Raw genomic sequence first — 22,098 nt, forward strand, 5'->3', positions numbered from 1 at the left:
TTTTACTGTTCTTTTAAAGGGGTTATGTGGTTTAAACAAGCTATCACCTTTCCAAAGTATACTGTAGGTGGTTACTAGCTGATCAGTGGGGGTCCAAAAACTGATAGGGAACTTTAATCCCTGTTATAAAATGGCATGAACACCCATTCCTTTCCTATCGGGCTGCTGGAAAAAGCCAAGTGCATCTCTTGGCAGCCCCATAGAGAATGAACGGAGCGGAGGTGGAGCATTCGCAATTCCGCTTCATTTTAACAGGTGAAAAAAGTACCTCGTTCTGTTAATCAGTGCGAGTACCAGCAGCTGGGCCTCCACCGATCCACAAGTTACAACTTACCCTGTAGATAGGTGATAGCTTGTTTTGACCCCTTAGATTTGTCATTGCCTCAGGATTTTAGACTTGTCGGCTACTAAGTAAGATTTTATTATTTCTTTATCGGTCATTCTGTGGATATTTAAGGCTTGATGAGGGGTGAATGATAAGGCTCCATTATATTGTATTGCAGGTGAATTATGTGAAGAAAAGTTGGACTTCTGTTCCCAAGAAGTAAACCCGTGTCAGCACGACTCGAAATGCATTGTAACACCTAGGGGATACAAGTAAGTGTGGGATGACAGGTGGTAATTGCTCCTCGTAATCTTAGTCACTTTCCATTATTATGACGCTAATTTGGATCGAAACTTGAGTGATCTTCTATTTTGTAGATGTGACTGCACCCCAGGATATGTGGGTGAACACTGCGATATTGACTATGACGACTGCCAAGACAACAAGTGTCGGAACGGGGCACGGTGCACAGATGCAGTAAATGGGTATACATGTGTATGCCCAGATGGCTACAGGTGAGTCCGAATCCACAATTTAGAGATTGAATTTTGGATAACATGGTACAGATTTAAGACATGATCATTACTATATTCTCTTTTTCAGTGGTCTGTTCTGTGAGTTCCCACCTCCTATGGTTCTGCCACGAACCAGTCCATGTGATAACTTTGACTGTCAGAATGGAGGTCAGTGCATTATGAAGGGCAGTGACCCGTCCTGTCAGTGCTCCTCTGGCTACCAAGGGGCCAAGTGTGAAAAACTCACGAGCATCAACTTTGTTGGCAAAGAATCATTTCTACAAATCCCATCTACGCGGATCCGCTCGCAGACCAACATCTCGCTACAGGTTTGACGGCTTTCTTAGCGTTCTCTTTATTTACTTGGGATGTAGTATTATAGTGTCTCATGCCAAAAACCAGAATACTAAGTTCTGGGCGAAGCTAGTCTGACAAATAAGAACTCAGACAGATACACAAAGTGTCTTCTAGTCCTAACACCCTTCAAAAACTTTAAGAGTAAAATTTTACATAGGAATAAGAGCTGGTGCAAATCGATTTGCATGATCTGGTCCATCGGTCAAGTCAATCTGTGGTCATTAGTCAGGCGCCAAGAGAACCGTCTCTTATCTCATGACATCTGTAGCTCTTCTTGTTATTAGCCAGCCTGGTGCACCAAGCCATGTGCATCACACCACATCGATGACGTCACACCAAGCCGGTAATCAAAAGAGGAGCTGTGGATGGCGTCAAGAGGCAGTTCTCATGGTTCCCGTACAGTGGTCAAAGACTGTAGTCGTGGCCAATGGACCAGGTCGTGCAAATCATCTTGCACCATCTCTAATCCAAACCTACGTGGTAATTCTGGGGACCAGCTGGTATAACCCCTCCATAAAAGACGACAGTAAGGCCTCATCCAGACGTTTTTCTCACGTACAAGAAAAACAGATCTATTATTTTGATCATAGTTTGGTTTCTGAGTGTCATCAGTGTTTTTTTAAACATGGTAGAAAAAAACCCAACTTTATCCACCGTCTCCTATGTGACAGTCCATGTAATTCAGACTGCGCTTGGATGCCACCGAGTGCGGTTCGATTTTTTCACAGCCCCATAGACTTATATTGCCGAGTCTAATCCAACACTCAGATCAAAATTGGTGATATATCTGTGATATTACACAGCCCACTCAGTCAGCGGAAAGTCAGACATGTGAATAACCCCAGAAATAGGGCTACGAGTGCTATCTGTGGAAAACATGACTAGTACTCGTATGCATAAAAACAGACGTCTGAATGAGCCCTAATAGTATGGTGCTTGTACCAGTACAACCCAGTAGCCCTTCTTCTCAATAGACCTTTCCCAGCATCATGCAGACCCACTGATGAGACCACCTAGCTTTTGTGTTTGCTGTCTTCGGCATATTTCAGCCAAAACAAGTAAAAACTTTCATATAAAAGACACTTTGTGGAGATCCAGCTGGTGGGATTCCATAATATAAAGCTACTATATAATATTTGTACAAGAACCATTGGGGTCCACCATATTGTGATCGTCCAAGCTTGGCAGAACCTGAGGACCATCTTATGTGCATGGGGGCCTCCTGACTCTCCCTCGACAGATGGTGCTGAGGGAAAGAAGGTTCAGACATGTGGGATGAATGTGAGATAAGCCGTCATCTGAAGTGTCTGGGAGCCGCTCCTGATTGAAAAGGCATCCAAGCATGCCTATTCGTGATGAGTGAACGCCCTCGGATAAGGTGTTATCTGAGCATGCTCAAGTGCTAACCAACTGTCTTCGGCGTGCTCGAATACTATGTTCGAGTCCCCGCGGCTGCATGTCTCGCGGCTGTAAGACAATCCCTGCAGGTGTTGTGGCTGTCTAACAAACAGGTAATCCCTGCATGTGCTGCGGCTTGTCGAACAACTGCGAGACATGCAGCCACGGGGACTCGAACATAGTATTTGAGCATGCAGAAGACACTCGATTAGCACCCGAGCATGCTCAGATAACACCTTATCCGAGGGCGTTCGCTCATCACTAATGCCTATGTATATAGGGGTCAGCCTATCTAAAGTGTATGGTCACCTAGTAGAGGTTGTCCACTACTTTTAGCTGCTAAAGTATCACAGATAAAATTTTAAAAAAAAACACATACGGTACCATTGACAGGCGCCATTCCAGCGATGGCGGCACTGTGCTTCCTGGCAGTCACGTAACCTTGTTATGTCTCATGATTGGCTCTAGCCTCCACCATTCCAGGCATTTGGTCTGACGGAATACCGACAGACTGCAGCCGTTCACCAGCCGCTGACTTATGTCACGTGACCGCTGCAGCCAGTCAGCCAATAACAATGTCATATGTCCGCCAGGAAATGCAGTGATGACACAACTGGAACAGCGCCTGTATGGCGTTTTTTGTTTTTTTTTGTCTAGCGCACTTTAGCAATTTAAGAAGTAATGGACAAACCCCTTTAAAGAATATGGACACATTTTGGAGGGGATTATTCTTCTCACTTTAATGCATGTATTGTTCGTTTCAAATAATGTTTGCAATTGGGTTTCATTCAAAAATGATCTTTTCTAGCCCGTGTTGCACTGTCTGCTGCCGGCTACAGAAATGAGTTAACTGTGAAATAGTCTGTGAGCAAGTTCTGATGGAGAATATGTATTTGTTTTATCTGTCTTTGTCTGCGCTCATCTGTGGAAGAGACCAAATACAAGAGCTCCTTAAAAGGCAGATAAGGATTACAAACACAACCAGCGTACTGAGCTCACTGACAGAGTCTCAGTCAGCTCATTCTGCAGCCAGCAATGTGCAGGGAAAGAAGGAGCCTGTGAATGACAATAATACAAATGAATAGATATAATGAAACCTAATTGCAAAAAATATTTTTAGCACAAAAGACATTTTAGTAAAAAAAATAAAGTCTGCAAAGGTTCGAAAGGACACAGAAACCATTATCGATATGTAGCCAGCGCCCGGGCATGAACTTTTAACATTGTGCGATCTCGGTGTCATGTGCGCACCCCTGAAATAAAACCCTCATTTAGCGCGGAATCTTAGCAGCACATAAAGGGAAGGTTTAATAAGTGGAATACATTGGCATTCCTCGTGAAATGAGATCCTCTGTTGCTGCTCCAGAAATCTGTTTTTTCTTTATTAACATCATACAGATGTTGATGTATGTCAGAGAAAAAGAGCGAGCATGTCACATTACTCCGGAAAACATATGAAGATGTTTATTTATTTCCATTATGAGCGATGGAAATGATTCTCGATATTTTGTAGATGATATTGGCCAGATCCAGTATAGTACGGTCATGTCGCTGGATCATTACAGTAGTTGAATTGGGGCTTTGGGTGCAGCAAACAGCACATATACAGGGTAACACAAAAATAACTGCTGCGTCATGGTATAGTATTTTTCATGGTTTTTTTTACTTCGAGGAAAACTTGTGCTGCCATGTGATGATCCATACAGATGCATTGTTGCCGACATTTCTTGGGATTTTTAAAGGAAATCTGTCAGCAGGATTTCACCCCCAAAAAAACTATTTAATAGGCACATGTAGCTCTTTCAAAAATGAGTCCAGTAATACCTTTACGTGGCCAGTCCGATCCTCCGTTACTGAGAAATCAGCGATTGAATTGCTACGCAAAGCTATTTGTAGATCAGAATGCTCCGTCACTCCAGCTCTATTCCCCACCCAGTGCCGCCTCCTCTTTTCTGACTGACAGCCGCTATGCTGTGTGATTTCTCCTGCTTAACTCCTTTGCCTGAGGTCAACCAGCCTGATGGCTGTCAGTCAAGGTGGAGGAGGTGGAGCTGGGGGGGATAGAGCTGGAGTGACAGAGGCTTCAGATATACAAATAGCTCTTTAGCATCATTTGCATATGAATCTCACCTGGGAATTCTCCTGGTCAGTCTTTGGCAACTTTCATCCAGGATTTACACAAATCCCATTTCAATCAAGGAGTCATGGGATCTGCATGATAGTTGGCAACTATGCCGATGTAGGGTCACTGCTAACATATCTCTTGCTTGTAATGAACTTAGCACCTATGTGTTTATGATCAGGAGAGGTTTTCACCTGCATTTCAGGGCAGCTTATAGAGATCTTGTAAATCATGAAAACTTGATAAAAAAAAAGTAAAATAGATCAAAAGTAAGTTTTAATTCTAAAACGAATAAGCCTTTTTTTCCAATCCTGGAACAACTTGTTAAATCGACGACCTCTTGGCAAATAGATTTTTTTGCCAAGGAAAGTGAAGGTAACGTGTGGTAATACACATGGCCCATTCTAATAAATAGGGGGTCATGAACTCTAGAGTTAGACCTTGCCTGGTTCACAACTCTGGCGGTAAGAGATGCCTTAAAGGGTTATCCCCCCAAAAAAAAACATTGTATACCATATCATTAGGATAGGGGATAACTCGCTTATCACTGGGACCCACAGCAATGACAAGATCATTGCTTTAGAACCCCAAGAACCGGGCTCTGCAGCCCTATCCTAAACGGAATAGAGGCACATGTGTGGCCTTCACTCCATGTACTGACTATGGAACTGCTGAGTGCATCACTCGGCCATTTCTGTCCCATAGACAACGAATGCTTGAAGGGATGCACAACTCTGCTCCATTTCGGACAGGGCTGCATAGCCCGATTTTTGCGGGTTCTAAAGCCCTAAACTCAAGATTGATAGGCATTGCTGTGGTCAAATCACCAGTGATCAACATGTTATTCATGATGGGTGGGGGAATAATCCATTATACAAAATACTTTACTACATGGAGTCCATATGACTTACTGTGACTTTTTAAACATGGCCACTTTGTTTGGGGGCATTAGGAGTACTTTCCTTGATTTTATATCTTTCTGCTATATTTCATTACTAAAAACCTGACAAGTAATATATATAGTGGGCTCTATGCTTGGGTATTGTTCCAGGTGGCCACAGATGAGGACAGCGGGATACTGCTCTACAAAGGTGACAAGGATCATGTAGCGGTGGAGTTATATCGGGGCAGAGTGCGGGTTAGTTATGACACTGGAAGTTACCCAGCATCCGCCATCTACAGGTACGCTTATGGCTTCACATATTTTTTTTCCATTGGTTGTAAATTGCAATACATAAGTGGAGGCAATTCTGACATCATTTCTTAATGTCATCCAAATTTTCAAAAACAGACATAACTAACGATTGAATCGCTGAATAGATCTTTGAAGCAACTTGTCAGAACAGAAAAATTCACTTATTTGTATTAAAAGGGGTTGTCTCACAAAGGTCACCCTTGTCCAACCTGTAGGACGCCCAATGGTTGACCATGCGTTTTGTAAGGGGGTGACAGGGGCCATCATATGCCTCCCCCTCCTTGAACAGTGTTCACATTAAATACGTGCGGTTCCATAAGAGTTTATGAATGTTAATGTATTTACTTACTGTTATTTTACTGTGTATGTACTTTAAATGTATTGTGAATAGGATTAGGCATAGACAATAGATTAGAAGGGTAGCAGTAGTATAGGACAATAGTGGGCATAGATTAGTGGGGCACACTAGATATAGGGAATGAGAGTACCAGGACAGGCATAGTTAGCATAAGGGGTTTTCCAGACTGGGAGGAGTTACAGATGGGTGTAGTGCAGTGTAGTGAGCTAGAGTGGAGAGACTTCCTGTTTATTGAGGAGAAGAGATACAGCAGTGAGAGAAGCCAGTCAGATAGCCGTGGGGGTGAAGTTGGTGAGGCAAGAAGGGACCCCAGGCTGAGCAACGTGCGAGTGGTCACCATCTTATGCAGTAACCATTTCAAAGAGGATCCGGGGCCTATGGCCGGGAGTAGGCAGAGCTAAGCGCGCCTTTTACCTTTTCCTATTGAAACTGGACACGGGAAATGGGAGGAAGTTGGTGGGCCTAGGGGCATGGATGACGCAGAAAAGAAAGGAGTATCTGCGGGACAGAAGTTGTCGGAAGGGACAGGGTTACAAGTGCCTTCAGAATGGAAGCTGTGTCAGAGAAGACAGGGAAAGCTCAAGGAATGCCAATGTATGTGAACTGTGCTACGTCTGTATCAAGAACCCTGTTTTCAAGTAAAGTTGAACTGTTGAGTATGAACTTGGAGTCTGGAGTTGTTTATGTGGACCATGAATCTGGAGCTGGGATTGTAGAATCCGAAGGAGCTTTGGAATGTAATGTGAGTGCTCTGCTTGGTACACATTACACACAACAGACGGGACCTGGTGTTTTCTTTGTGGGGGCCCAGGGTGTGGCGATGCAACAGCTCCTCGCCATGACTACCACCGTGGCCTCCTCAAAGATCATGAATGGTCCTTCAGTTGACAACAGCTCAATGCCAAAGGTTACAGAATCAGTATTGCCAACTTCTAGCCAACATTAGGAGACCACCCCATTTTTTGTGGAAATTCACTAATGTGGGACAACTTTTGTCCATGTACTGATGATATTATGCATTTTGCCATTATACAATTATAATACATAAAAATTGGGCTAATAAATAGTCATGTTAAAAATGTGTTTAGGTAATGTTTCTCTCATCATGCTTGATACGGAGGTAATTTCATGTAAATTTTCCCTTCATCACTTTGTAATTGGAATATTTATAGGCTTGATGTCATCTGAGATTGCTCTGCCTTGTCCAGACGGTGTTTAATTGATTGGAGAGTAATAAAAGTCACTGGAGAAGGGAGTCTGGTGGATGTGGTACCGGGGGAGAACGTGCAGGTGGCATGCAGCCATCGTTAGTACACCCTTAGTGATGGAGTGAAGCTGGTGTGACGTGACCAGCTTAAAAATACTGATTCCACCAAAGTCTTTTCTTTAGGTGTTTCATAAGCATAAAAACTTGTATCTTGGCCATTGTACAACATAAACACAGTGATAAAAGCTTAACAGGCACGGTGCAGTGGTGTGATATGCCTCTCCACAGCAATAGAGTTTGATAGCTCCAAACATCTGGCCCTGGCATGTTTGTAGACAATGCCAATCTTCAGCCTCAGACTACAGCTTTTTTTTTTTTTTTTTTACTAATCTGTTCAAACATAAACCTAGTCATAAAGCTTATTATATAGCACAAATGAGATGGTAGATGACTTCCACATGTTTGCCAATCTCTACATAGCTTTGTGTCCATAAGTTGGATCACAGGTTTTTATAGAAGTGGAGAGTCTAGAAGACTTCTTAAAATAATGATTTGTTAAAATTTTACTAAGTTGGCACATTTTAGAAGGCCAAACCTAAAGCATGATAAATATCATTATACGCTGTGCTACTGAATGGTTCCCCATTATTAACCACGCCACTTTCTTCATTAGGATAATGGACAGGAAGTCCTACCTCTTCTATACCTCGATAATGTGTCCTCCAATGGCAGTAGGGTTGACCCAACCTTAACTGTTGGTAGCTCAGATCCTGTAGAAATTAGCAGTGTCATCCATGCATTTTCCGAATAGCAATAGTCAGGGTAGGATAAACCATCACTGACTAATCGATGAGGGTCCTACTGCCTTGACCACCATGATCCTTAGAGTCAAGGTTTAAAGGGAATCTGTCAGGAAGGTCAACCCAACAAAATCTATTGACACCTTTATATTTTTTTATCTCATGCTGCATTCCCAAGAAACTAGAGTTTAAATTTATATGAAAATTAGGTGTTAAGTGCTCTGAGAGTGACAGTACAGGAAAGATATATATCTTTGTACCGTGTTAGCCAGTAGATAGAAAAATATTCAGAATTGAGAGTCCTCAGTGGTTGATACCTTTTAATGGCTAACTGAAAAGATGGTAACACATTGCAAGCTTTCGAGACTACTCAGGTCTCTTCATCAGGCTAGACTAATACAACATCTGAAGAATCACATTTAATGCACAACACAGCACAGAAATAACGCAATTATTATTATTATTATTTCTTTATAAAGCGCCATTGATTCCATGGTGCTGTACATGAGAAGGGGTTACATACAAATTACAGCTATCACTTACAGTAAACAAACTAACAATGACAGACTGATACTGAGGGGAGAGGACCCTGCCCTTTCGGGCTTACATGCTACAGGATGGTGGGGAAGGAGACAGTAGGTTGGTGGGTTGCAGCAGTTCTGGTGTTGGTTGAGGTGATATCTCATCTCTGGTAGTGGTGAGAGAGAAGGAGGTAGCGGGGTCATTGCAGGCTGTAGGCTTTCTTGAAGAGGTGGGTTTTCAGGTTCCGTCTTAAGTATCCAAATGTGGTTGATAGTCGGACTTGTTGGGGCAAAGAATTCCAGAGGACAGGGGCAATTCGGGAGAAGTCTTGGAGGCGGTTGGATGAGGAGCGAATAAGTGTGGAGGAGAGAAGGAGTACTTGGGAGGACCGGAGATTACGTGAAGGAAGGTATCAGGAGATTAGTTCAGAGACATATGGAGGAGATGGCCTTGTTGGTCAGTGTTATTAATTTGAACTGGATACACTGAGGCAATGGGAGCCAGTGAACAGATTTGCAGAGGGGAAAAGCAGAGGAGTAGCGAGGAGAGAGATTAATTAGTCAGGCAGCAGAGTTAAGGATGGACTGGAGAGGTGTGAGGGTGTTAGCAGGGAGACCACAGAAAAGAATGTTGCAGTAGTCGAGGTGGGAGATGATGAGGGCATGCACAAGCATTTTAGCAGATTGAGGGTTGAGGAAAGGATTGATTCTGGAAATATTTTTGAGCTGGAGGCGACAGGAGGTAGAAAGAGCTTGGTTGTGTGGTTTGAAGGACAGGGCAGAGTCAAAGGTTATTCCGAGGCAGCGGACTTCCGGTACTGGGGAAAGCATGATGTCATTAATTGTTATAGCTAGGTCGGGTAAGGACGATCTGTGAGATGGAGGAAAGATGATGAGTTCAGATTTGTCCACATTGAGCTTGAGGAAGCGAGAGGAGAAGGAGGATATGGCTGATAGACACTCTGGGATTCTGGACAGCAGAGAGGTGACGTCTGGGCCAGAGAGGTAGATCTGAGTGTCATCAGCATAAAGGTGGTACTGGAATCCGTGGGACTTTATGAGTTGCCCCAGACCAAGTGTATAGAATGAGAAGAGTAGGGGTCCTAAAACAGAGAGAGGGTGGGATGAGGAGGTGGTGTGGGAGAGGGAGACGCTGAATGTGTGGTTGGAAAGGTATGAGGAAATCCAGAAGGGCGAGGTCTTTGATGCTGAAGGAGGAGAGGATCAGAGGAGGAGAGCAATAGATAAGACAAGTGATGTGAAGCAGAATTGTCATTATGGGGGAGGGATAAACATAAATATTGGAACAGTTCATAGATAAGGAGCGTGAAAGTTTTATTACCCTCTGATTGGGGTTTGTGTTGTGATGACCCCAGAAGGTCTGAAGAGCAAATTCCTTAACTGATGTAAAAGGACATAAATCCATGCGACACATTCATTCCAGCACTGAGTGTGTCAAAAGTTTTCATAAATTTGTACTCCAAGACTCTTTTGTCTCTCTGAGACTTGAAGTTACCTTTTAATGTCCATCATGCTATGACCAGTAATGCAAAAATGTTTTGCCACAAGTAGATCCATTCTTTTTTCTCTTATTGTGTGACGATGAGCATTCATCCTTGTTCTCAGTTTTTGCCCTGTCTGCCCCACATACAGACCCCAGGTGGACATTTAGTACAAATAATTAAGTACACCACATTAGATGTGATGCAGCTGAACGTACCTGGGATCTTGTAGTCCAGATGTGAATTGGGGATCTTTATCTTGTCCGTGGTCATTATATATGGACAGGTTTTACATTTTTTCTGGTTGCAAGGAAAGGTTCCTGAAGCTGTTGGGGAGGACAGGGAGCTTCTGACAATGAGGCTTCTTAAATTTGGGGGCTGCCTAAAACACAGCAGTGGGGGGTCTGGAAAAATGGATTGTAATCGGGCATCTTTTTGTAGTAAAGGTTGTAATTTCCGTGCAGCTCCCCTTAGCACCTCCAGATTTGGATTGTAGGTGACTACTAGAGGCACCCTGTTATTTTCTTCTTTAGCTTTGTAATGTAGCAGGTGATTCCTTGATATTCTGGTGGCTCTTGTAATTTGGTTTTCAATTGTTCTTGGATGGTAGCCCTGATTCAGAAAGGTCTTTCTGAGGCGATCAAGGTGTTTGTCTCTATCAATGGGGTTGGAACATATACGATTGTATCTGATTGCTTAGCTGTAGACAATAGAGTTTATGTGTTTTGGATGGAAACTGTCCCATTTAAGGTATGTTGGACGGTCGATTGGCTTCTGATACAGGGATGTCTCTATTTCATTGCTCTTTAGCTTAATGACGGTGTCTAAAAAGTTAATTTCAGTGCTGGAGTAGTTGAGTGTTAAGTTGATGGTGGAATGAAATTGATTAAATTGTTCATGGAACGACTTTAGCTGTTGCTCAGACTCCGTCCAGATGATTAAAATATCATCAGTGTAGCAGTAGTAGGCCAGAGGCCTGATGGGACACGAGGACAAATAGTCGCTTTAAAGCTTGGCCATGAAAAGATTTGCATACTGTGGAGCCATTTTACTTCCCATAGCTGTGCCAGTCTGCTGTAAATAGATTTTGTTGTCAAATTCAAAGTAATTGTGGGTGAGGATAAATTTTGTGAGTTTCACCACAGAGTTCGCATCATTCCCGATGTTTTCCATGAAGACTTTGCAGGCATTTTATCCATCCTTCTGTGGGATATTAGAGTACAAAAATTCCACATCCATGGTGGCCAGGATGGTTCCTACTGGTAGAGGACCTATTGCTGCTAGTTTATTCAAAGGTCACTTGTGTCCTGAATGTAGCTGGGTGTATCCTTTACCAGGGGTTAAGGAGCCACTGTCTCCCGAGGTTGTTACCCCACCCAGCACCAGCCTCTTTAGCTTGACTTATATCTCACTGTCTGATTTCCTTGCCTGGCGTCTGATGTCACATAGTCAATCAAACTAAAGATGCTGGTGCTGGGTGGGGAAACAGAGGCTTGTGAAGTGCTCTGGCAAGTCTAGAGCACTTAACATCTCATTTGAATTAGAATTAAAATGCAAATTTCAAAGGAAGGCAGCAAGAGATAGATGATATAAAGGTGTCATTGGACTTACACTTCAAAGACCGGCATGTCCATAAATTTGGTTTGATCTTACAGGCTAATTGGCTAATTACGTTTTAGGAGCTATGGCTACTTCACTGATTTACCCTGTACATGACATTAACGCTGCGTTCACACGTTGCATTTTTTTCGTGGCGGTTTTTAACTCGCGATTTTGCCACGAAAACACAAAAAAACAGAATTCTATGCAATCCTCTAGGATTCCGCAATGCTGTGCTAATGCTGCGGATTTTCCCGCGGCGGAATCGCATCGTGGAAAAATACGCAGCATGCTCATTATTCTGTGGAATGGCGGCGATTCCGCCCACACAGGAATGCACTGTTCTGCTTACTTTCCGCATGTGGCTATGCCCACCATGCGAAAAGTAAGCAGAACATTTGCGGATGGTACCCACGAGCTGGAGGAGAGGAGATTCTCCTCTAGGTTGTGGGTACCGTATCCCTGTAAAAAATAGAATTAAAATAAAAAATCGGGTTATATTCACCTTCCGACGTCCCGCGCAGTCTTACCGATGCTCCCGCCAACTGCCGTTCCCAGTAATGCCTTGCGGCAAGGACCTGTGATGACTTAGCGGTCTTGCGAGACCGCTACAGTATGGCGAGACCGTGACATCATCAAAGGGCTCGCAAGGCATTACTGGGAACGGGAGAATTGCGAGGATCGGGAAGGCTGCGCGGGACGTCGGAAGGTGAGAAAAACACGATTTTTTATTTTTTTTTATTATTTTTAACATTAGATCTTTTTACTACTGATGCTGCATAGGCAGCCTCAATAGTAAAAAGTTGGTCACACTTGTCAAACACTATGTTTGACAAGTGTGACCAACCTGTCAATCAGTTCTCCAAGCGATGCTACAGATTGTTTGGAAAACGCTAGCATTCTGCAAGCTAATTACGCTTGCAAATCGCTAGTTTTTCCGCGGGAAAATAGCGGGAATTTAAAATGCGGTTTTCCTGCGGAATGGAATTCCGGAATTCCCGTGGTAACTTCCGCGGGAGTTCTGCAACGTGTGCACTTAGCCTTACAGTCCATATCACAATCTATATTAATGACAGATACTGAAACCTTGTCCAGAATTTTCAGTTCTACAGTGATCACTCCTCAGCCCGATCACTCCTCAGCCCGCCAGCTCTTTATCATGACAACCAGGACTAAGATAAGTCAGGTAACACCTAACAAGACATGATGGTCACAGCTCACCTCTTCCCCCCTCCTGGCACAATGACCTCTGCCCTGATCACAGAGCATGCCCAAAAAACTCCTCCATAGAAGTAAATGAGTCGGAGCCAGTCCATTCCGGTCTATGTGGCTGCTGTAAACCATATTGCAGAAACTCAGGCAAGATGGCAGCCCCAATAATCAGAAATTAGAATAAAAAAAAAATTCTACAATCGTAAAATAAAAACATTAAAAAAAGTATATTTTCCAGCAGCCCGTTTTAATTACTATAAAAAGAATATAATGTATGCATTCGTAGTTGTGTAACAGCTCTCTGAGAACTATGTAGGCAGGAGTTTCGCTCTGCGGGAGGAAATGTCTCCCGTTCTTCATTCCCTGTAAGGGTGGCATAAATTACGTTGCTTGGAACAATGCATTTTATATAGATTATTTTTTTTTTTTACTCAGTGGCCAAAAGTCTAAAACCGGACAAGCCTGAGCAGCATTTAATCAATGATCATTGAAGTGTGTGGTGTGCGAGGTCCGGGCACACAGAGCTGCCCCATAATCCTCTACTTGGCAGATCTGCCGCCACCATGGGACTTCCCTCTAAAGGCAGCTTCCCAGGCAGTAATTCTTCCCATCATTAGGAGAAGAATATCAGGCTCTGATGATTGGAACGAATTGTCTTTCCCTGATTTGGCATATTGTGTGTATAGCAACACCAGCACTGAATTAATTAATAAATCAGGTAAAGACCATAGAGCTGGGGCCATAAAACAGCAGTTTCAGAGGCCGTTACACAGCGTGACACTTTATCTTGCTGTGTTGCCTTCCAACTAGCAGTAAATAGACTGGAGAGAGAAAAGCACTATTGTTAACGGAGAGCAGGGGGACCGGCGGCCGGTATTCACCAGGAATCAGAAATAAGACGGGGCCCTTCTATATACTGAGTGACTCATATCATCCAATATTAAAATGAGCATTTTATAATCCAGCTCAATCTTTAATCATAGATGAAACCCCCACCGAAGATAGGGTATGTATCCTATTTTATATACATTTTTGCATTTTATAGGGCTATCAGTTGGCGATCGAATTCTGGCGTAAAAGTGTTTGAAATGTTGTGAAACTAATTTTTCAGCTTTTGATGTTGTTATATGACTTCTGGACAGCTGACAGCTTTTTGAAAAGTGCAACTACACCCCTAACATTGACTGACAGCCGTCTCAGTGCTGGGACAGTGACTGAAGTCTCGCCTATGACTGAAAGCCAGAAGCTGCTGGAAGGAATAAAGTTAATTTACTTCCGCCAGCGGGGGGTCACACTGCTGCGGCCACATGGCCTCTGAATGCTATTCACTCGTCTCATTTTTTCATGAGACATTCCTTCTAAGTGTCAATCTACCACCATATCTTACAATTTCAGGCCTCCCTCACACGTCCTGATATTTCCCATACTGGAAAAAAACAGTACTAGAGATATCCATGTCTGTGTGTTTCATACGTGTGGCCACAGTGTGCAGCATCAGTATCACACGTACCGATGCCTGAGAAAAGCCGGCACAGTTCACACTGTTCTCAGGCGCTGGGTGCTGAAGACATCTCACATCATTGTCCCCTTCTCTCCCTGCGATCAGCAAGAGCAGGGGACAATGATGAGCGTTGTACTCAGCAGCAGCTGTGTACCTCCTGTGTAAAATAAATAATAAAAAAAAGTGTGGGCTACCACGCAATTTTGATAACCAGCAGAGGGAAAGCCGAAGGCTTAGGGCTAATCTTAGTAATCTGGGACTAGGGCCAATACCCCTTAAGGGTCCCAGACTATTAATAACAACTCACAGCTATTTGCTTAGCCTTTACTGGTGAGTGTACAGGGGACCCCAGAAAAAAATGAGGTAGGGTCCCGCTATAAATTCAAACCAGCAAAGGCTAAACAGACAGCTGTGGGTTAATATTTATAGCCTGATAATGGGTCAGAGATATTGCCACCCCCCCAAGCTGCCAACAACAGCCCTCAGCCGCCTCACAAATGGTGATATTGATAGCAGCATTTAGAAGGCAGGCAAAGGGAAAGGGCTCCCTCAGGATGGGCCGATCGTTGCCATAGTGAATCGATGTTGTCATGATGACATCCTGGTCACCAGAGCTAGCAAACTTGTTACTCCATTCGCAGAGTATTGTGTTGCAAGTTTGTCTGTCAGTGCAGCGCTGACAGCTAATAAAGCATAGAAATGCTCATGCACTGCTATACTTTACAAGCGATCAGAGTTGTCAAAGTGAAAGTCCCATAGTGGGACAAAGTAAAAAAGTATTATTAGAATATAAAAAATTTATATATATTGTACCCATAAATAAATATTTTTATGAAAAAGAAAAAAAAGTACATATATTTGCCATCACTGCGTACGGAACGACCCAACCTATAAAACTGTCCCAATAGTTAACCCCTTCAGTGAGCGCCGTAAAAAATAAAAATAAAAAACAAGGCAAAATAACTATTCTTAATCATCGTACTGCTGAACAAAAAGTGGAATACAACGTGATAAAAGACGAATGTGAATAAAAATTGAATAGCTGAAAACATCATCTTGTCCCGCAAAAAAACAAGCCACGATACAGCTCCGTCAGTGGAAACGTAAAAAAAAAGTTATAGCTATCAGAATAAAGCAATGTAAAAATAATTATTTTTTCTATAACATTTCTTTTGTAAAAGCACCAAAACACAAAAAAAATATAAAAGTGGTATTGCTGTAATCGTATTGAGCCGAATAAAAAGCTGTCTTATCAATTTTACCATAGAATGTCATAAAAAAAAACAATTTCTGAATTCCTGCTTTTTGTTCATTCTGCCTCCCAAAGTTCGGAAAAGAAAGCGATCCAAAAATGTCATGTGCCCAAAAATGGTACCAATGAAAACTTCAACTCATCCAGGAAAAAACAAAAGCCATAACATGACTTTGTGGTCCAAAATATGGAAAAAGTATAGGTCTCAAAATATGACGATGCAAAAACTACAGTAGTTTTTGCAATACAAAGCATCTCTTAGTGTGTGACGGCAGCCAAAGAGAAAAAAACGCTGTAAATCTGGTATCGCTGTAATCGCACCGACCCGAAAAAGGTCGTCTAATCACTTATACCGCACAAGGTACGGTATAAAAAACAACTTATTATAGCGCCATTTATTCCATGGCGCTTTACATGTGAAAAGGGGTGTAAATAATAAAAAACAATTACAGTAATCTTAACAATCCAAGTCGCCAACTGGTACAGGAGGAGAGAGGACCCTGCTCGTGAGGGCTCACAATCTACAAGGGGATACAGAGGAAACAGTGGGTGAGAGGACAGCTGGTCGTGCAGCGGTATAGTGGATCGGGGGTTACTGCAAGTTGTAGACTTGTCGGAAGAGGTGGCTCTTCAGTCAGGTTTCTTTTGAAGATTTCCACAGAAGGCGAGAGTCTGATATGTTGGGGTAGCGAGTTCAATAGTAGGGGATATGCATGGGAGAAATCTTGTATGCAATTGTGGGAAGAGTTAAGAGGGGAGTAGAGAAGGGGATAGAATCATAGAATCGTAGAGTTGGAAGGGACCTCCTAGGCCATCTGGTCCAACCCCCTGCTCAATGCAGGATTCGCTAAATCATCCCAGTCAGATGTCTGTCCAGCCTCTGTTTGAAGACTTCTATTGAAGGAGAACTCACCACTTCTCGTGGCAGCCTGTTCCACTCATTGATCACTCTAACTGTCAAAAAGTTTTTTCTAATATCTAATCTGTGTCTCCAACCATTCAGTTTCATCCCATTGCTTCTAGTCTTTCCTTGTACAAATGAGAATAAAGATGATCCTTCTACAATGTGACAGCCCTTGAGATATTTGTAGACAGCTATTAAAGGGAATCTGTCACCCCTTTTTTGAGATATCCTATAATGATATCATTCAATTGTGTGTCACATAAGGATTCTCTTAGTACTTTTGCTTCCGCCTGACCCCGCACCTTTCATGCATAAATACCTTTTTATATGGGTTCAGATGTTTGTAAACTGCAGCTGTTCGGTCCGCTGGACGGGGCTTATTCAACTGCTCCCCCCTCCTTGTCTTGCTCTACACAAGGAGAAATGCATATAAAACAACACCATATGGAACCAATTAATATATATCCCAATAGAGTCACCCACTTTGTAGTGTCGACTCAATGGGAATAGGAAGTGGACACTCCAGCAAAACATATTACACAGAGAGAAATGGAGTACGAGTCCAATATCAAGAAAAAATAACAAGATTTATTAAACATATAGTACTGACAAATGACATACATATATGACAAAATGAAGGATCAGATAATATCCGCTGCTTTAGTCCTACAGATTACAATATAAAGTGCTAAGTGCTTATGATGGATATGGGCCATATATTAGGGATGCCGGCATCTTGAGAAAGAGGCGAAACGCGCGTCAGTGGCGGCGCTGCTTACTGTCCTGGTGGAGTTCAATATGGGTAAGCACTATTGCATGGGATAGTGGGAGTTTTTTCAGGATGCGCACCTGTTATGATCTCTCTATACTTTTTTTTATCCCTAATATACGGCCCATATCCATCATAAGCACTTAGCACTTTATATTGTAATCTGTAGGACTAAAGCAGCGGATATTATCTGATCCTTCATTTTGTCATATATGTATGTCATTTGTTAGTACTATATGTTTAATAAATCTTGTTATTTTTTCATGATATTGGACTCGTACTCCATTTCTCTCTGTGTAATACAAGAAGAAATGCGTAGAGCAAGACGGGGGGGGGAGCAGGTGAATAAGCCCCGCCCAGCGGACCGGACAGCGGCAGTTTACAAACATCTGAACCGATATAAAAAGGTATTTATGCATGAAAGGTGCGGGGTCAGGGGGAAGCAAAAGTACTAAGAGAATCCTTATGTGACACACAATTGAATGATATCATTATATGATATCTCAAAAAAGGGGTGACAGATTCCCTTTAAGTCTCCTCTCAGTCTTCTCTTCTGCCAGCTAAACATTCCCAAATTTTGCAACCTTTCCTCATAAGACAGGGTTTGCAGACCGGTCACCATTCTTTTCTGAATCTTGTGTGGATCGGAGGTTGCATGCAGATAAGTACCAGGAACCTAGGTCACAGATGAATGGAAGGAAGACAGGTTGTGGATAGATTTGGGTGTCATGGTTAGGGATTTGAATTGGAGTCTCTGGGCAATTGGGAGCCAGTGAAGGGATTTACAGAGTGGAGAGGCATCGAATAGCGGGAGGGGATAGGTGGATTAGTCGGGCAGCAGAGTTGAGGATAGGTTGGAGGGGTACAATAGTGTTATACGGGAGGCCACAGAGCAGGATGTTGCAGTAGAGGCAGGACAGGATGAGTGCATGCACTATTGTTTTTGCAGATTCTTGGTTAAGGAATGTACAGATACAGGAAATATTTTTGAGTTGTAGTCGGCAGGAAGTGGAAAGGGCTTGCATATGTGGTTTGAAGGAGAGAGTAGAGTCCAGGGTTAAATAGAACTAATTCTTGGATTCATGACTCATTACATGGACACAGTTCACACCTCCACAAGAAGGTCTTCAGATCTCTAATAGAACATTTGGACCTCATCTGCATGTGTAACAAAAACCTTAATTTGATTTCCTTGGCCTGTATTACCTCATGTCCTGTTATAATTCCTATTTACATGTTGCCGTCTCTTCTCAGTAATTCACTTGTAGTCTAGCCTGATGAAGGGGCCTTCTGAGCCCTGAAAGCTTGCAAATATTATTTCTCTGGTTAGCCAATAAAGGTATCACACCTTGAATACTTTTCTCAATTTATTTTGAGAACATAAGTATTTACATCTTGACCTAATACTGAATTTTTCATTCCGTCTCCAAAAGAGCACACCAAGGCTCGAATCACATTTGTCCTGTGCTCTACGCTGAGTCTTTACACCGGGGTTTCCTTGTAAATCTCTGCAATACATGATTCAGATGAAACACCTGGTGCAAGATGTCCTATAATGAGGCAGATGGAGACAATGTGGACTCTGGCCTATAATCCGGCAGTATCCGTCTTTTTAGGCATGCATAAAACCACAGTCCGTCACAGTTTTGTGGACTTCTAAAAAGAAGAGCAATGCTGACCAGAGGCCAGACTGAGTCCAGAATAACTTTGCTCTCTTATTATAGCGAATGGATCCCTCTGGGGTTTCATCTGAATCACGTCACTTGGAGATTTAGATGGAAAACCCCAAAGTAAGTAGTCAGCGTAGAGTGCCGGATAAATGTGATCTCAAGCGTTATGTAAAATATTCACAATAAAAGCATCAACTTAATCCACAAAAAAGCAAGTCCCCACTCAGGTCCATCTTCTGTTAATGAAAATATAGAGAGCTTCCATGTTACTGTAGTACAAAGGCTCTGGAAAAGTGAAATGGCTCTTCGCCCCTCAAAAGAAATTCAGCAAATTCTGCGCTCCCAAATCCAAGGCCCCCCTACCTTCTGAGCCCCAGTGTGCCTAAATCATAATTAGCTTCCACATGTTTGGTATTTCTGTAGTGATGAGAGCACACCTAATTTACGGGTACATGTCTCCCGAAGCATGAGCAGGACACTACCGCGTACTGGGCACCACAATGTATTAGTGACTACAATGGTAGTTTGCAAATTTCAACAACCACTGCTGCTTGTTTTTGGAAAACACAAGGCGTCAAAATCGTCACTACACCTGTAGATAAATTCTTAAAGCGGTATAATTTCCAAAATGGGTTCACTTGAAGGGGAATTTGCTCTTCTAGCACTTAGGGGCTGTGTATATGCAGTCTACAAACGGTTCTAGGAAAATCTGCATGGCAGAAGGCAAATAGCGCTCCGACCCTAACGAGTGTCGCCGTGTGGCTAAGCAGTACTGTGCAGGCACATATGGGGTATTTCTACATTCAGCAGAACTTGAGGGACAAACTTTGGTGCCATTTTTACCCATTTCCCAGTGTAAAAATGGGAAATCTGTGGCAAAAAAAATTTGGTAGTAAAAATGTAATTATTTTTTCTTCACTGCCCAATGGTATATGCCAATGTGACATGGTACCCTGAAACCAGGCCAGAAAAACTTGAACCCCAATTTGGCGCTCCTTCCCTTGCAAGCTTTGCACTGTGCCTCAAAAGTAATTTTCGATCCCATATAGGATAGCGGTACATTCAGTAGAAATTACACAACAAATTTTGATGTCCATTTTCTCCTGCTACCCTTGTGAAAATGAAAAAAATTGAGGCTAAAATACATTTTTTGTTGGAAAAATATTTTTTTCTCATTTTTACAGATCAACATTGTAAAATTCTGTGAAGCACCTGTGGGTTCTTGCTGCTCAACACACATCTAGATAAGTTCCTTGAGGGGTCTAGTTTCCAAATTGGGGTCACTTGTGGGGGGTTTACACTGTTTAGGCACATCAGGGGCTCTCCAAATGCGACATGGCGTCCGCTAATTATTCCACCAAATTTTTCATTCAAAAAGTCAAATAGCACTCCTTCCCTTCTGAGCCATGCCGTGCACCCAAACAGTAGTTTTCCCCCACACATGGGGTACCGGCATGCTCAAAACAAATTGCACAACAAATTTTGGGGTAAATTTTCTCCAATTACCCTATAAAGTAACATTTTTGTGAAAAAAAGTTAAATGTTCATGTTTTCCTACCACATTCCATTAATTCCTGTGAACCACACTTTTTTATGTGGTTTTGAACACCTTTAGGGGTGCAGTTTTTAGAATGGTGTCACTTTTAGGGTATTTCCTGTCTTATAGACCCCTCAAAGTCACTTCAAATGTGACATGGTTGCTAAAAAATAGTTTTTTAGATTTAGTTGAAAAATTGCTGGTCAACTTTTAACCCTTCTAACTTCCTAACAAAAACAAGCAGGGAAGTGTACAGACTCATAGATCATATATGAGTCTATACCCCACTATCCCAATCCCAGCTAAAGGACAGGATACTGAATGGACGGATTTTGCATCTTTGATTAAGCAATCAGTGTGTGTGGGGTAATCCAATTAAGACTTCTGATGTGTCTATGATATGTTGGAAGTTTCTTGACCTAGGATATAATGTATAAGCATTTGTGTGTGCCCTGTGCATTGAATTATCTTCCTTTTCTCTTTACAGTGTTGAGACCATAAATGACGGGAATTTTCACATTGTGGAGCTTGTCGGCCAGGATCAAACCCTGTCACTAATAGTGGATGGAGGAAACCCTAAGGCCATTACTAATTTGTCCAAACAATCTTCTCTAGGCTTCGACACTCCGCTTTACGTAGGAGGTAAAAGATATTGGTTTGTCATGTCACCCATAATAGGTACATTTATTACGTGCCTGTCACAGTGATTAATATGTTTTCTGACCCTGCGTTCGCACATCAAACCCTTGGTGAAGTGTATTGATCAAACTGTGGGAATGGATTTCACCGCTTGTTTGTTAAGACTAATCCACTTTAGACACGACAAATGGAAGTGTAAAGATGGCCATTATACTCTTATGTACAGTCATATGCAGCAACGTTTATAATGAGACACTAAGGCTTTTTTCACAATGCACATTGGAGATTACCATCAGGATGATTTCCCAGCAGAGACCTCAGATATACAGAACGTATGTTTCATGGGTGACAAGTTCATGATGTATACATCCGTCAACCAACGCATAATCTGCCACATTTCCTCTGAAATTAACCATTTTGGACAATTCTCTTATGTTATAGTTCTTGAAAGATAAGCTGATCGCAGGGTCTCCAACTACTGTAAACCATAAAGGAAACCAGAGTGTTCACTACCATCTTTGGTGTCACTGCAAAGGAATTCAACAGGCTGCCCAAGGTGCTCAACCATGCCAGCTCCTGAAAGATGCTCTTTATGACTATTTTCCTCTATGACTAACAGTTGGGGGTCTGAATGTTGGCCCTTCCTCTATAAACTGAGAAATGCATAGTAGTGTATTTGTGCATGGGCTTTCTAAACCCATGATGTCTATGATCA

General features: G+C 42.5%; 1 protein-coding gene across 3 annotated transcripts in view; it reads left to right on the forward strand.

Moving 5' to 3' along the window:
- Nucleotides 1-22,098, forward strand: part of SLIT2 (slit guidance ligand 2) — a 441,790-nt gene that overhangs the window by 399,404 nt on the left and 20,288 nt on the right. For all 3 annotated transcript variants that reach the window (XM_073574662.1, XM_073574660.1, XM_073574661.1), the window contains 5 exons: nucleotides 504-597; nucleotides 703-840; nucleotides 929-1,169; nucleotides 5,769-5,899; nucleotides 21,232-21,386. In XM_073574662.1, coding sequence (XP_073430763.1) covers nucleotides 504-597; nucleotides 703-840; nucleotides 929-1,169; nucleotides 5,769-5,899; nucleotides 21,232-21,386 — 759 coding nt within the window. The remainder of the gene's footprint in view (nucleotides 1-503; nucleotides 598-702; nucleotides 841-928; nucleotides 1,170-5,768; nucleotides 5,900-21,231; nucleotides 21,387-22,098) is intronic.

This window comes from Dendrobates tinctorius, unplaced genomic scaffold (genome assembly GCF_039654945.1).
Source record: "Dendrobates tinctorius isolate UK_male_01 unplaced genomic scaffold, ASM3965494v1 ptg000039l, whole genome shotgun sequence".
In the NCBI taxonomy this organism is placed as follows: Eukaryota; Metazoa; Chordata; class Amphibia; order Anura; family Dendrobatidae; genus Dendrobates; species Dendrobates tinctorius.